This window comes from Mauremys reevesii, linkage group 3 (genome assembly GCF_016161935.1).
Source record: "Mauremys reevesii isolate NIE-2019 linkage group 3, ASM1616193v1, whole genome shotgun sequence".
NCBI lineage: Eukaryota > Metazoa > Chordata > Testudines > Geoemydidae > Mauremys > Mauremys reevesii.
Window position 1 is genome coordinate 60,766,319 of NC_052625.1, and position 16,064 is coordinate 60,782,382.

The window sequence follows — 16,064 nt, forward strand, 5'->3', positions numbered from 1 at the left end:
CGCGGTGAGTTCGACTTCTCGGAGTTCGAACTATCGCGTCTAATCTGGACACGATAGTTCGAACTCCCCGCGCGCTCCGGTCGACTCCGGTACTTCACCGCTGCAAACGGCGGTGGCGGAGTCGATCTTGGAGCCGCGGACTTTGATTCCGCGGCATCTGGACGGGTAAGTAGTTCGAACTAGGGTACTTCGAGTTCAGCTACGCTATTCACGTAGCTGAACTTGCGTACCCTAGTTCGACCCCCGCTCTTAGTGTAGACCTGCCCTAAGTGATCCATTCCCTGTCATCCAGTCCCAGCATCTAACAGTCAGGGGCATAGGGACACTAAGAGCATGGGTTGCATCCCTAACCATCTTGGCTAATAGCCACTGATGGATTTATCTAGTTCTTCTCTGAATCCAGTTATACTTTTGGCCTTCACAACATCCTCTGGCAACAAGTTCCACAGCTTTACTGTGCATTGTGTGAAGAAATACTTCCTTTTGTTTGTTTTAAACCTGCTGCCTATTAATTTCATTAACTGACTCCTGGCTCTCATGTGATGTAAATTGCTAAGACACACTTTCTTACTCACTTTCTCCACACCAGTCATGATTTTAAAAACCCTCTATATCCCCCACTAGTTGTCTCTTTTCCAAGTTGACTAGTCCCAGTCTTTTTAATCTCTTCTCATATGGAAGCTGTTGCATACCCCTAAATATTTGCATTGCCTTTCTCTGTATCTATTCCATATCGATAGATCTTTTTTGAAATGAGCAATCAGAAATTCATGCAATAACCAAGATCTGGGCATATCATGAATTTACATGGCAGCATGATGATAGTTACTATCTTATTTTCTATCCCCTTCCTAGTAGTTCCTAACATTGTTAGCTTTTTTGACTGCCACTATACATTGAGCAGATGTTTTCAGAAAACTATCCACAATGACTCCAAGATCTCTTGCTTGAGTGGTAACAGCTAATTTAGACACGATCAATTTGTAAGTATAGTTGGGATTATGTTTTCCAACGTGCATTACTTTGCATTTATCAGCACTGAATTTCATCTGCCATTTTGTTGCCCAGTCACCAAGTTTTGTGACATCCCTTTGTAGCTCTTTGCAGTCAGCTTTGGACTCAACTACCTTGAATAATTTTGTATCATCTGCAAATTTTAGCACTTTACTGTTTGCCCCTTTTTCCAGATCATTTATGAATATGTTGAACACTGGCCCCCATACAGATCCCTGGGGGATACTACTATTTACCTCTCACCATTGTGAAAATTGACCATTTATTCCTACCCTTTGTTTCCTATCTTTTAACCAATCCATGAGAGGACCTTCCCTCTTATCCTAGGACTGCTTAGTTTGCTTAAGAGCCCTTGGTGAGGGACCTTATCAAAAGCTTTCAGAAAAAGTCCAAGTACACTATATCCACTCGATCATCCTTGTCTACATGGTTTTTGACCCCTCAAAGAATTCAAATAGATTTCTGAGGCATAATAATTTCCCTTTATAAAACCTGTGCTGACTCCTTCACCAACAAATAGTGTTCATCCATGTGTCTGACAGGCAAAATGCTTGAAACTGGTACTGAAGTTAAGCTTACTAGCAGGGTTACCTCTGGAGCCTTTTTTTAAAAAAAAAAATCAGTATCACATTAACTATCCTCCAGTTATCTGGTACAGAAGCTGATTTAAGTAATAGGTTACATACCACAGTTAGTAGTTCTGCAATTTCATATTTGAGTTCTTTTAAAACTCGTGGGTGAACACCATCTGATAAATTAAACTGAAGTCACCAGGACCAATTTGTTCCAAAAATAAAATAAATCAGGAATTACTCCATGGAAGCCCATGAGTGTTACACCAGATTAGTACCAGTGTGAGGTCAGAGTCAGACCCATTGTAGATGGAATGATGTCTTGGTTATGAAGAGTCAGTAATTCAGGCTGTAGTTTCCAGTAGGACCCAAATGTGAATTTTTAGCAAAATACTTGTCTATATTTTCTATAAGGTCCCATAAAATAATCCATCTTCACAAATGCATTTCAGTAGAATTTATAGTGGTGGAGCCAGATCCTCATTTGGTGTAAACTGGTGCAGCTACACGGATTTCAATGGAGTTAAAACAGTTGAGTCCAGACTATGGTTTGGATTCTGATCTTAGTTCTACTGGTATAAAACAGGAGTAACTCTATTCAAGTCAAAAGAGTTATAGCAACATAACCAAAGTACTTTGGTTATAGCAATGTTACTAAAGTAAGAAATTGGCCCTAAGTACCAACTTTCCCTTTGTAATCTCCCTCATACTTTTCATTTGTTGGTGTCTGTGTGGTAATAGACTAGGCATTCCGGGTAGTAACAGTCATGCCTGGAAGACGAGAGATGACTTAAGACTAAGCAGCAACTTGTAACAAGGAGAACACAATTTTATGTGGTTCAGAGTTAAATGTGTGATCTCCACACACTAATCCATGTCACTTAGGCACATGCAAGTGGGAAATAATCAGTGCTCCAATCTGAAGCTGTCAGTAGTGAGTTATGCAGAGGCTTAAGTTTTAGACAGCTGCCAATAAATAAAGCTGACCTTCACTTCCTCATTCTTGTGAGGAAGCAGGGGAAAAAGAAAATCCATTAAGGAATTCCACCAAGACAAGAAAAGAAACGGGGAGAAGGGAAAATAAAACTCTCTCACAGTTCTCTGGGAGAAAATGGTTCCAGCAACAGCTGTCGCACATTTACTCACTGACTCCTTGAATCATCTGCTATTGCGAGAGGTTGCCAAAGAAGATCAAGGAGAAAGAAAAACTCTGATATTCATTGCTGGTGCTATTGAGAAAAATGCTAAATCCAAAACCAGTGAGCAGCTGAGATGGAGCATGAGGATTTCAACCAGAAGAGGGGTCAGGAAGTAACAAGAGGGGAAGGGGAAAAAGGAAATTATGCACCACTGCTGCCAGGATGGTGACTGGGGGAAAGCTCATGTTGTGGAGTGGGAGGGAAAGGCCACTCTCAGAGTCACTGAATATAGATCATGGTCTTCATTATTAGTGATAAATGTTTGTTCTTACAAGGAAGCCACGAAAAGTCAAGGGAGGGAGGGACTAAATGGCTCAGGGGAATGGTAAAGTCATAGGGAGCTTTTCACTCCTATGTCACTGGTTTCAATCTAACCTGAGTCAGTACTGGCCAAAAGGTGATAACCATCTGATGCCTTGTGTGAAATGAATTGTCAGGTCTCAGTCCAGTCCCAGGTTTCCATATGACTCAACATGCAATCACAAGTGACACCCCTCATGGCAGTTTCAGCAGAGAATCCTACAAAGCAAATAGCCCATGAACTCCTCTCTCATCCTTTCACTAGCTGGTCCCAGGCGGTGAGGGCTGAAGCACAGTAGTGAGGCAGTGAGTCAAGTCTTGCACAACTACTGCCTGTATTGTAACTTTCCTCTGTTCCTATCTAGGGCTTTCAATTCAGCACCTTTCACTAGCACAAAATTCCATTCTAAAGCAAAACAAAATCTAATGAGCATGCCAGAGTTTTAGATCTTTTTCATCTTTAAGTTACTCCGCAGGGCACACCAGTGAGATGTTTTCTAAAAGATCTGCTCTAGTTCAAACAGGAATTACTTCAGGGAAGTTCTATGGCCTGTGTTATGCAGGAGGTCAGACTAGAAGATCAGAGTTGTCCTTTCTGGCCTTAGAATCTATGACAAAGACTGAGCTCAGGCCAGGTTCCAGAGAAGCAAAATCTTCCCCACTTTCTATGGACCTAATAGTCCCATTTCTGTCAGCTTCCAAGCTTGAGATGCTGAAATCATCCTCCTCTTTGGCTCATCTGCTGTTTCCTTAAATAGCCTATTGTCTCATCATCTATGTGAAAACAGAGCAGAGCCTTTGTGGGGTCCCAGACATCTTTTTCATGAGGCCAATCCACAATTTCATCTTTTGTCATGAACAATGGAGCCAGAGCAATTTGTTTCCACTCTGCATATTCAGAATATGCGTCTCCTGTTCCTCCTGTGCAGAGTTTGCTTTTGATTAGTTTTCACTACTCAGGAAGAATTCTAATGGCTTAATTGTGTTGATGCCAGATCCCTGTTTGGGGGAATTCTGAGCTGGTTTTATAGGCTGGTTTCTGAGGAGGGAGTTAAAGAGCAATGGATTGGAATCTACCTAAACCAGGAAGCTTTAAACCCTTCAGAGAACTCTGATGCTATTAAATGCTCAGGTGATAGGAGACATTTCCCACCAAAATTGTCCTTGGAAGCCAAAGGAGATGTGAAGTATTGGCAAAGTCTTGGTTATAAAGCTGCAGATCCAAGACCCAGAGTGAACAGCTGCTCAGAAAGGGTGTTATTGTTTTATTGTATTAAATCCAGACTCAGTCCTCTATTATCTCCCAGGCAACTGTGCCTGAGGCACATACAGTAAAGGCACAAGCTGGCTTGTCTAGTGCCTCCTTGGGCTCAGCCACCTCACCTCCTTAGTGAAAGCTCCAGATCCCCCAGTAAAGCAGAGACATTCATATCCCTCTTCCTTGGCCTGGCAAGACCACTCTGAGCCAAGGCCAGGACTAGAGGGTAACAGTGCTTCACACTTGAAAGATGAGATATGAAGCTTTATGTCACTGGCATTCTTAACTGAGAACCTTAAAGTGTGGCATCAGCTTCCTTCTTTGCCTTTCACTGAGCATGGCCCATGTTCACTTGGGATGCCGCCACTGGTCCACTGAGAGACTTAAATGGGTGGAGGGTGGCAATGGTAGGTATTTGAAGACTTCTTCAGAGTTAAGCTAAGAACTGCTTGGGTTCAACTTGTTGGAGAGAATTCTGGAAAATGCCATTCCAGTTTCTGGACACAGGCTTTACAAAATTAGTAAGTGGGAGCATATCCCTGCTGCTAACCACATTTTTTTTTTAAAAAAAAAGAGGAAGCAAACACTTATCTTTCTTCCTCATGCCCCCTTCCCCCAATGCAAAAACATTTGACAAAGGCAATTATTTGTGCATTCCGTTCATTCGTGGATGAGATAATAAGTGAGTTCCCCCAGGCTCACAAGAGCTTCTGTGAATCATTAGATGCAACTTCTCAAAGGCCCAGCTGTACAAGATGAGATGTGTTACCATACACGAGCCCAGCAATGATTTATCATCCCAGTCATTTACAGTTCGAGATAAATAAAAAGATATACACAGAGGAGGCACTTGAGTTGACTTGGGATTGCTACAGCATATGGGTTTATTCAGCAGATCAGATCAGTCAAATTGGGACAAAGAATTAAAATCTGATTGAAATTTGCCAGGGCTGTGAATTACTGCCAAACACGCGAGGTCACCCCAAAGCGCCTCCAGTGTAAACAACCTCAAGCTTCAGAAAGGCTTCCTCCGTTAGGCTAATTACCAGAAAACGATCGAGATTTAAGGTTATCCTTTCTTTTTCTTACATGCAGACTACAGCACACTAACCATTGTACTCTCTCTGCATTTGGTTTCCATTCCTCAACTCCATCCTTTGCATCAGCGATTCCCAACCTCTTACTGGTACATTAGTCTTTTGGGGCTGAAGTCCTAGTCTCCCCAGCTCCCTATTGTCATTATGGTTGCATTAGCACTGAGACCTCAACTAAGATCAGGGCCTCAACATGATAAGCTCTGCACAAACACATAGCGAGACAGTGAATGCACAGAATAGCTTACAATCTGAATAGACAAGGGAAAGGGTGGATGTGGAAACAGAAGCACAGAGATGAAGTGTCTTGGTCAAGGTCACAGAGTAGGTCAGTAGCAGAGCTGGGAAATAGACCCCAGGTCTCCTGATTCCTAGTTGTGTAACCTGGACAGTAAGCCACTTGACTCCCTGAGCCTCTGTACTGGGACTCACCTTGATGAGAAACAACCACATGAGCCGCTGTTGGTGACCAGTGACCATGTCCCACTCAGCTGTGCATGCTGCAAACTTCCACGGAGCTTGAAGTACTTTTACAATCCCAAATTTAGAGCAGCCCAAGATCCACTGAAGCTTAGAGTATGCACAAGCTGAATGGGCGGTCGGGGCAACGGCTGATGTAAACAAGGTTTTAGGACCTAATTGTATATTACCCTCCTTATAGTAGCCAGGCAAAACTCAATGGAAACTTCACCCATGGAAGGAATTTTGGGTTGTACTATAAGAACGGTAAACTAGTACAGTGCCAATATGTTTAGAAACCATGGCTTAACACAGCCGCTCACAAGGTTTCTCCTCATCGAGATGGTTGTTTCATTAGGAAGAGGCAGGTCATGGCATCAGTTTATAATCTCCATAACCAGAAAGTCAGTAATCTATCTTTGAGTTCTTCCTCTATACTTTGAACAGGAAATATCTGTGTTAACTGTGGGGTAACAATTGGTAAATGTTGAGTTATTAATGGCTTTTGCTATAGATCATTTACTCCATACTTTCTGCATTATGACAGAATTAAGCTCCGGGGGCCTTTATGCTATTGGCACTTAAATAGTACGGTAACAGGCACCCAATAGATGACATCAGTCTAGGTTAGAGTGAGAGATTACTGAAAGCCTTTCATTAATACAGCAGGACTCGGTTTTAAGGTAAGGCACAGTAGCTTTAAATCAGCACTGATAGCAGTGACTGACTCTAGAATATGTGTGATAAATAATCTATGTGGGGGAGTTGACACTACTTTGGTTGATCCAAAGTCCAGGTGAGGAAAATGGACTTTATGCCTCTGACAAGGTTATACACTGTGTAGAAGTACAAACCACCCCTTTCAAAGATGCATGGTGTTCAGCATTGTTGGCTAAGCATGTTTATACCTGGAATCGTGTCCTCTCTGCAGCATAGACCTGGTAGTGAAGCATGGCCTGTAGGACCTTCTTATGGCCATCCGGCACCAGGCAGACAGCCCCGAGGATCTCCAGCACAGCGATTTTGGTCTTGATGTTCTCAGTCCGTAAGCTCTGGGAGATGATATTGATACTTTCTGGATGGGCCAGGACATGTGCCCGTCCCTGGGAGTTGTTCATCAGTGCCTTGATACACCCTATAACGGATGTGTGTATGCGGCTCTCTGAGGTCTCATAGTCCATGCTCTTCAGGAAGTTCAACAAACAGGTCAGGCCATCCAGCTCTATAAACCTGGTCACAAACCTGAAGGGAAAAGGAAGAAAACAGAATTAAGGCAAATTGTACAGTAGGCATCAAATTAATAGACTATGGAACTATGATGCTAAGAACAGAGCAATTGGTAGCCTAGATAACTCTAGATGATTCCAGACAACACGTCGCAAACAGACGGTCAGTCTTGTTGTCATGGTCATTTTCCAATGTAGGTAATTGCATTCTGTCTGCTTCAAACCCCACCTTTTGTTTCCCCTGTTCTATGTGCTTGGACAGTGTTACTGTATACTAACTACCATGTTCAACCCCAATGGCTACTGCATTTCAATGGCTGGTGAAAAGATTCCTATATACTGGCAAATCTATAGGGCCCACACCTATAGTCCTGGATCAGGCAAAACTCCAAAAATGGCTTGTATGATCTCTGCTGGCAGGAGATGTGCTTAAGGAGGGAGCAGACTCAATGACCACCATGGATACCACCAAGGTCTGGCATGAAGACACAAATAGACTAGATATGTACAGTGAATTTTCAGAAGGAACAGCATGGAATAAAGCGGTGTTGGAACAAGTTTTGGGTCACTTTTCAAGTCACTGGGGTTCTGTGTCAAACTTTCATTATGAAACCAGGCAAAACATGCCCGGTTTTAGATAAAGATCATGCACTAATCTGAATGGATACAACATAGAAAAAGCCCAAGAAGGGGTCTATAGTTTCATTCAAACCAAAGATAAAAACACGATAGGTCAGTTCATCCCTGGAATTAATCCACTGAAGTTAACTGAGTCCATTGAAGTCAGTGAAACAATACTGGGAACAAATTCACCCCATTGGTTTTAGTTAAGTTTCACTGTGAGTTTCCAGTAGGCTTAATATTTTGGGGTCCTACACAAAGTGAAGTGAACAGGATCCCATCCAGTTCCCTGTCCAACTTGTGAACACTGAGCGGCTCCAACTGTGTGTGTCATTGCTTTCAGTTCTCGTCTCTGTGCACAAGAACACTCCTGAGCCTCAATTATGTATTAGTATACAATGCACATTAGAAATAGGTCAGTCCTGTGGTTGGTACTCCACTTTACCACACAGGAAATTTCATGGCCCATCTGAAAGTTGGGCCAGATATACTAGACAGTTTGCCAACTTTCAGCTTACTTGGACCAACAGTTCTGAGCAGAAACCAGGCAAAACCTGGTGATTTCAGATGAATTTTTTCTCTGAGGTTTGTTCAAACCTGAACTTCAAAGCAAATTTTAGAAGGGACCAAACACACATGCACCAACAGTGAGAAGAGGGATTTCATTAACTCAGCTCAGCGAAACTGCCAAGTTTCACATTGCTCGGATCACAAATTACTTGTCTTTTGGGTGCACCATCCTAATTATCTATATAAGCCATGGGAAGAGAAGCCCCTCTCCCCCCAGGTAGATGGAAAGACCATACAGAGAGCACCAGGAATTCAGTAAGACACCGAACACCCTTTGTTATTCTAACTGGTTGCAAGAAAACTAACGGGTAGTTCAGGGTCTGTGACCCATTCAGTTGCTGGCCTCTCTGCCGAGACTGCAATTTTGGCAGTCATGGCTAACTGTGGTGGTGCTGTGTCTGTCATACATGTGTCCATAGAAAATTGGACTGAGACCAAAATCATTTTGTGCAGACTAGCAGATGGCCATGAAATGATCACTTTTCGATGTTTCACCAGCTGTGGCCCAGAAGGGCCTGAATTTTTTTCCATTTTCTACCCTGAATAGGATGGTACAACACATATCAGCTCTGAGTCCTAACGTATTTACTTCAAATCTATTTATTCATGATGACTCTTGCCAAGTTCCTTTGTGAATCCAAGGGCTTGCCAAACTCTTTACCAAAACCCAGTGGCAAAAGCATTGCCATCCTCATAGCTCCAGGGCTAAGGGGAGGCTAAGACTGACACCACCCTGAGGACACAGCATTCTCCAGTGGTTCAAAAAAAATCACTCAGAGCCTGGTCAGTCAAGGGTTTCTGAATTCCACTTCCAGCTGGAGCACTGGCTATTGGGGCGAGACATACAAGTGACTGTGACTTTCATGTACCTCTGCCAGCCCAGCTCTGAAGACCAGGTGACAAATAATTTGTGAAAGGCACAGTGACATTCTCACAAGCACAATACCCAAATAAATCTAATGGCAGAGAAACACTGCTAGGATTCCTAGGGTGAGGTCACTCCAGCAGGAGGGTAGGTGCAGGAAAGAGATTGATGTCAGAGACCTTGATTAACGACGAAGTTTCAAACAATGTCGGGATTTTCCTGTATCCTATCTGGTCCAGAGAGCAAAATGCTAATCTCTGTTACTGAATAGGAAGCAAACTTGACTACCTCCCAATCTCAGCTGACATCAGATGTAGGAATAAAAGCTATGATTGTCACCTTCCCTTGTCAAAACACTTAGTGCCCTGTCATCAGGAAAAAGCTATAAATTGTGTGTGTGCGAGAGAGAGTATACATCTGTATGTATACATAGATATATATGGGGGAGTCCAGCTCATGAGCTAAATGTCATTCTCACTGTATTTATTTGGCTGGCATGATGCATGCAAGACAGAGATGGGAGAGTTCAGCTCCTAGGCTGAATGCCATTTATATCACCACATTTCCTTATTGCTTTTGTGCATGCGTGTACATAAGCGCATGCGTGCACACACACACATGCTTGTGCATGTATGAGGCATCCAGTCAAGTTTCTAAGGAAGAGTGCCATCATCGTGTTATGTGTGTGTACAATTAGCCTCCCACATGCCCCATATGTTGCACATGAGGGCTTTGTTTTACATGGAGATTTAAAGGTGTGATTTCAGAACACGTTTGCTAATGTGCCCTGTGTAACACATTCTAAAGTTCCAGCGTAGACAAGGCAGCATGTGCTTTAAATAGGTGCCATATTGGTTGCATTAAACCCTAAGCTCCCTGCAGATTTTTGCTTGACCAGCATAACTCATGTTAAAAATAGGGTTCTACACTAGGGTTTTAAAACATTTTAATTTGAATATTAGCTAACATAGCCTAATAACACGCCTCTTATCCTAATGTAGACAGGGCCTATGTGGCAGTGACTTTCCCCATGGCTGTGTCTTATTCTCTGATCTATCCCCGTACAGATTGTGCTGCAGCCTCACTGTGAGAAATGACAAAGCTTGGGAAAGACGGAAAGAACATAAACTCCAGGGGGGGGGAGAGGAGAAGGGGGGCGCGTGGGGAGGGCAGGATGTTCCCACCCTACTGACAGTCAAGGCGATGTTTCCCAGGCTAGCTACAGCAGTGGCCTTTGGATCAGGAGGCATGTACAACTCTGACAAACCTTGGACCTCTGCCCTGCCTGAAATTCAAAGCAGAATAGGCTGCATTTGCTGGATAGATTAGTGATCAGCTAAAGTATACAGGAGTGACACATGACTAAACCAAGCCAAAATAAAGAGAGCCCGACCTCCATGTATTTTAAGACTGGATAAAATAGGGTTGGAGCAGGGTAGAAGAGTGATGACATTTATTGCTGATAATTCAGATTAAATAAGATCTTTCTCGCCTTGCCCTCAAACTTGAACCAAAACTCTCCCAAGATTCCAAAAAGTTGGGTTAACTTCTCGTGCCCCTCATCAACTTTCATTTTCACTGTGCTGCTGCACTTCCATATTCACGTGCTGAAATACGAAGAGCAAAGCTGTTCTCTCACCAATTCTAGTAATAACCTTTGAGGAACTTTAAATTAAAATCCGTTTCCTTACAATACGTATTTTCTTGAATGTTATGGTTGTTCCTGAGCACTGGGATGCATGCAATGGCTTATTTTTATACAGCTGCTACCGAGAACCATGCACCTATTTATTATTGTAGGGCTGCTCCTGAGCACTGAGACAGACACACAGGTTTATTATAAATGGAATGTCTATTGCACTTTCATCTAAAAGCAGAGTGCTTTAATGAATTAAGCCTCAGAAAGATGCCAGAGATGCAGGTGTGTATCATTTCAAATTTTACAGATGGGGATCCCAGTTAAAGGGACTTCGTTCTACAGTATTAGAAAGTACATATCCACATGGGGATACTTTGTTCAGGGACTCCTCTTACAGAGATGCCTATGGGTAAGCAATCAAAGCACCCCATCAGTATCTTGTTCCCCTTGCAGAAAGATTCTGTTCATTCCATTTGATACAAGTTTCGGTTTTCATTTGCCATGTTGCTTGGGGATCTAATGAAAAGAAGGGCCTGGAAAATGGGATTCATGTCCAAATTCAACTAAAAAGACTGGTATCTTGAAGGTCTATGTACAGATCCCTTCTGTAAGCAGCTCTGATGTAGCTGTGGCTCCCCCACCCCCATATCCTTTTCATCAAAGAAGGAATTGGCTTGCTGATCGGGCATTGGCACAAGGCCCGTTTGGCAGCTAACAAATTGAGTCATTGGAAATTAGTTGAGACACGGACTTAACTCAAAATTTGGCTTTGCTTAACTATGGGAAAAAAAGGTTCTAAGCCACCGTCAGCAGTTTAAGAGGGAACGTTTTATGCGACAGTTCATTGATGCTGGTGCAGATGCTTATTATAAACTAATTAAATGAATGCCTGTTGTCAGAGGGACCCAGCTGAAGCAGCACAGGGCTAGTTGAGAAAGCCCTGAAAAAATCTGATCATTGGCTGAAGACACTTCCTTTACCCCACTCACATCCCCCTCCCAGGAGATTGGGGAGTGGGATCTTATTGGAAAGGCCTTCTTGAAGGATAGAAGGAAACTCATTGGTGGCAGTGAATATATGTTTGAGCTGGACACTCAAGCCCATGGAGATGTCTCGCTCCACCGCTTGCTGCCATAAATGTACTCAGCTGACATGATGAAAGTCTGTCAATTTCACTGAGTACACTCCAAAATTGATCTGCACCAATGCAAAGGATTGATTCCATTCTTTCACAGCAGCTATTGACATGTGGATTGAAACACCAGCGCCTAGCCTAAGAGTGGAGAAGTTGTGGCAAGCTGCCATGTTTCCTGTTTATCCTTAAAGTCAATTTGTATTGTATTGTGTTCTTTGCTGTGCAAATAGAATACAGGCAGTCAAGATTAGATGGTCACTTGGAAGCAGGTTGTCCACAGATGCCAACAACATCCTCCAAATCATTTCGCCACTTTCAGCTACACTGCCCTGAAACTCACCACAGAGGAGGTGCTGTATGTCTCAATACAGCACTTCCTATGAAGTTCTGTCAAAACTGCCACAAAGGATTCTGGGTTACATTAGGTGAAAGTCAGATGACAAGGGGCTGAATATGGATTCAAATCATGAACAAGTTTGAGAACAACATTCCAGCAGGTCAATAAGTCATAGTCTCCCTTCTCCACTTAAAAACTGCATGCTCATCCAGTACCTGCGCACTTATCCAGCCCGAGGAAGACCAAAGGCTAAAGTGATGGGCCAATTGCTTGCTGCCTCAAAAAGAAGATGTGAGTGCATAGAGGTTTCTTTATGTTCAGAAAGCAACACAAATTGATATGCTGGGAGATGTTTCACCAATTCTAATTTTGGTGGCTATACTTAGGAAAAACCCTGAGTAGCCCAGGGGCATTAGGTTTGTCAGTGTTCCTGTCTGGCTTATAATCAAGATAGGCCCAAATCACAATACCAGCTCTGCATCCAGATTCGCTTTCCTAAAGCTTAGATCTGAAGCCTCCTATCTGCTGGTGTCCCCACTCTAGTTATAATTAGAGAGGGTCCCAAACCAAAATCCAAGACCTGAACATTCCTGAACTTGATTCCAAAACTAGAGCCAACTCTGAACTTTGCAAGTGGCCAGCCTCTCTCTCTAATGGGCGAAAATAAATCCCTGGATCCAAAAATCTCCATAGTTTGAGGGATTGAAACCTGAATCCAGAATTCCCAGCGTGTCACAAAGCACTCAGAATCATAGAGCTCTTTCAAGAGAGAGGCCTTGTAGGAAGGTTGCACTGGCAACATAGTCTGCTTTTTAGATGTTCCCTTCCCATCCCTGTAGAACAGAGAACAAGCGTCATAATAAAAGTTGTTTTTGCTCCTGGAACGCAGGTAGCTAGCACCCTAGTGAATTCTTAATGGGGCCTGTATCAAGCAAAGCAAACAACAGTGGGTTCTTTCTGCTCAGATTAACATATTTCCCACACTCTGGATTTTTCCTGAGATAATGTGACATTAGCTGCTTTCTCATGCTGACCCCACTTGACATACATAGCAGATTATTAGAGTGTGTGAGGGGCGAGACTCAGATTTATGGATGACATGGTAAACAAGACACACTTTTTGTTGCTCTCTTACAGGGTCACATTTTCAGGAGCTTTGAATGGACTATTCTTCCTCCCTCCATGCAGGAAAGCAAACAAATCCTGACAAGAGAGGACTGCCTTCCTGTTATAGTTACAACGATTTAGGATTTGCCATAATGAATGAAGACACTGGTCCATCAATGACTCCATCCTGCCTCCCTCAGGGACTAATACCTGATGCTTTGGAGGAAGCTGTGTATGCTCGCACATGCACCACCCAGCCAGCTGTACAACTCTCTGCATAAAGGGAGAAAACCTCTTTTTCAATTATTGCTCCCAGCTGCTTGGTTTGGTTAATTGGAACATGCTCCAGAATTATTGCTCGTGTATAACTGCATCGATCACATTCAATTTGACGCTTTACTAAGTCCACACATCTATATAATTCATGCTCACAAAAAAAGTTGCAACAACATGAAGAGCAGACATGCAAAACTCAGCCATTTGGCTTTGCAGGAACACGTGAGAAAGATTATTCTCAATTGCCATCCACCTGGGTTCCCAACTTTCTTGGAGGTGGCATTCACAAAGGTGGATGGTTTCAGTGGGAGTTAGTACCTTTGTGGTTTCTCTCTTGGTGTCACTTGGAGCTTTGGCTTCAGAACTCCCCATGGAACTGTCACACTTCACCAGGGTATATAGTGAAGCCCCAGGAAATTGAGTGATATATCTGCATCCAAACCATGCAGAAGTCAATCTCAGGCTTATGTGAAATGTTCATGAACTTTTTGACCAATCCTTCTATTTCCTGAGATCACACCTGTTATGGATCTATTTTCTATACACTGTGCTTTCCAATGTAAAGAGTCTCTAAAGGTAGCCAGCTTGTAATTATTCAGTATTGCTGCACCCAACAAACAAAAGGTGACCTTAGATTTCTGAAGGTGCAGTACATAAATATACAGAAAAAACAAACAAAAAACCAACTTAAGAATACAAGCCTAGAAGACACCTCCTAGATCATAGAGTCCTCTGCTATCACAGACAAACCTATCATATAATCAAACATCTTGCTACATTCTCATAACTACATGCATCACAGGAACAAAACATCACACCAGCTGCATGTCAAATTACTTGGATGTTTCATACTTAGCATTTTGAGTTGCTCCAGATAAAGGATATTTGAATCCAACAAAGTGTGAGAGTTAATACTGACATGCCATCCTTAATTCAATAATATATGCGGGATACCGCACACCATGTGGTCTAGAATCTGATTACCACAATTTTCAAAGATCTTCTTCAGGTTTCTAACAATGCAACTTGCCTATGCTTTCCTGAAGCACATTCGTAACTCCTCACATGCACCTGGATGGAGTGTTTAGAGATGAAGGTTGCAAGGACCCCTATCAAAATTATGAGCTACCAAAGGCTTTCTTTGAAGATGAAACAACTGGGTACCTGCCCACAATCTGCTGAGGGTTCTCTCACTGCCACTGTTTCCTGTGTCAGATATAGCCCTGTGAAGGAGTGGGTGAAAGAGGAGATGAACAACAATTACCTCATGGGTTGAGTCCGCAGAGCTGTTTTCAAGTCTTCAACTATTTTATTTCTCATTTCTGTTTCTTCTTCATCAAAAGCGTATAGGGTCTGCATCTGTTTGGAAAGCAGAGAGACGGTTACAAAAGCCAGAGCTGCCTGATGGAAGGTCAGAGAAAACAGACTGCTAGATAGCCCAGAGGTTGTCAATAAGAAACATTCTACCAAGTCACTTGGAGGTGCTTGCTTCTTCCAGCTGCAAAGCTGAGTCCAGCTGAGACTGCTTCTGTTCCTGTGGATTAGCAATAGTGTATAACCCAGTGTTCTCAGATTACCAGAGAAAGTTGCAGATGCCCTCACAAAATAATTGTTCCTATGTCTTATCTGGGATGTTCACCGCAATATGTCTGAACAAACAATTTAACTCTCAACATTCCTAACAGGTAGGTATTCGAGGGAAGTTATTATTCCCCTCTATTCCGCACTGGTGAGGCCACACCTGGAGTATTGCGTCCCGTTTTGGGTCTCTACTACAGAAAGGATGTGGACAAAGTGAAAAGAGTCCAGTGTAGGGCAACGAAAATGATTAGGGGGCTGGGGCACATGACTTATGAGGAGCGGTTGAGAGAACTGGTCTTATTTAGTCTGCAGAAGAGAAGAGTGAGGGGGCATTTGATAGGAGCCTTCAATTACCTGAAGGGGAGTTCCAAAGCGGATGGAGCTAGGCTGTTCTCAGTAGTTGTAGATGACAGAACAAGGAGCAATGGTCTCAAGTTGCAGTGGAGGTGGTCTAGGCTGGATATTAGGAAAAACTATTTCGTTAGGAGGGTGGTGAAGAACTGGAAGAGGTTACCTATGGAGGTGGTGGAATCTCCATCCTTAGAGGTGTTTAAGGCCTGGCTTGACAAAGCCCTGGCTGGGATGATTTAGTTGGGGTTGGACTAGATGACCTCCTGAGGTCTCTTCCAACCCTAATCTTCTATGATTCTATAATTCTATTACTGTTCCAATTTTTCAGACAGATAGACCAAGGTACAAAGAGGATAAGACCTACATTTTCAGATGTATTCACTAATTCTGGGTGGCAGAGTTTTTTGGGTGTCCAGGCCAAAGGCCAGTACTCCTGATCTAGTTCCACCCAGCTCTTCCG

General features: G+C 43.0%; 1 protein-coding gene across 7 annotated transcripts in view; it reads right to left on the bottom strand.

Annotated features, from left to right (window-relative positions):
• Positions 1-16,064, bottom strand: part of DAAM2 (dishevelled associated activator of morphogenesis 2) — a 258,023-nt gene that overhangs the window by 71,678 nt on the left and 170,281 nt on the right. For all 7 annotated transcript variants that reach the window (XM_039529310.1, XM_039529309.1, XM_039529311.1 and 4 more), the window contains 2 exons: positions 14,937-15,031; positions 6,805-7,138 (listed from right to left, as the gene is read on the bottom strand). In XM_039529310.1, the coding sequence (XP_039385244.1) occupies positions 6,805-7,138; positions 14,937-15,031 (429 nt within the window). The remainder of the gene's footprint in view (positions 1-6,804; positions 7,139-14,936; positions 15,032-16,064) is intronic.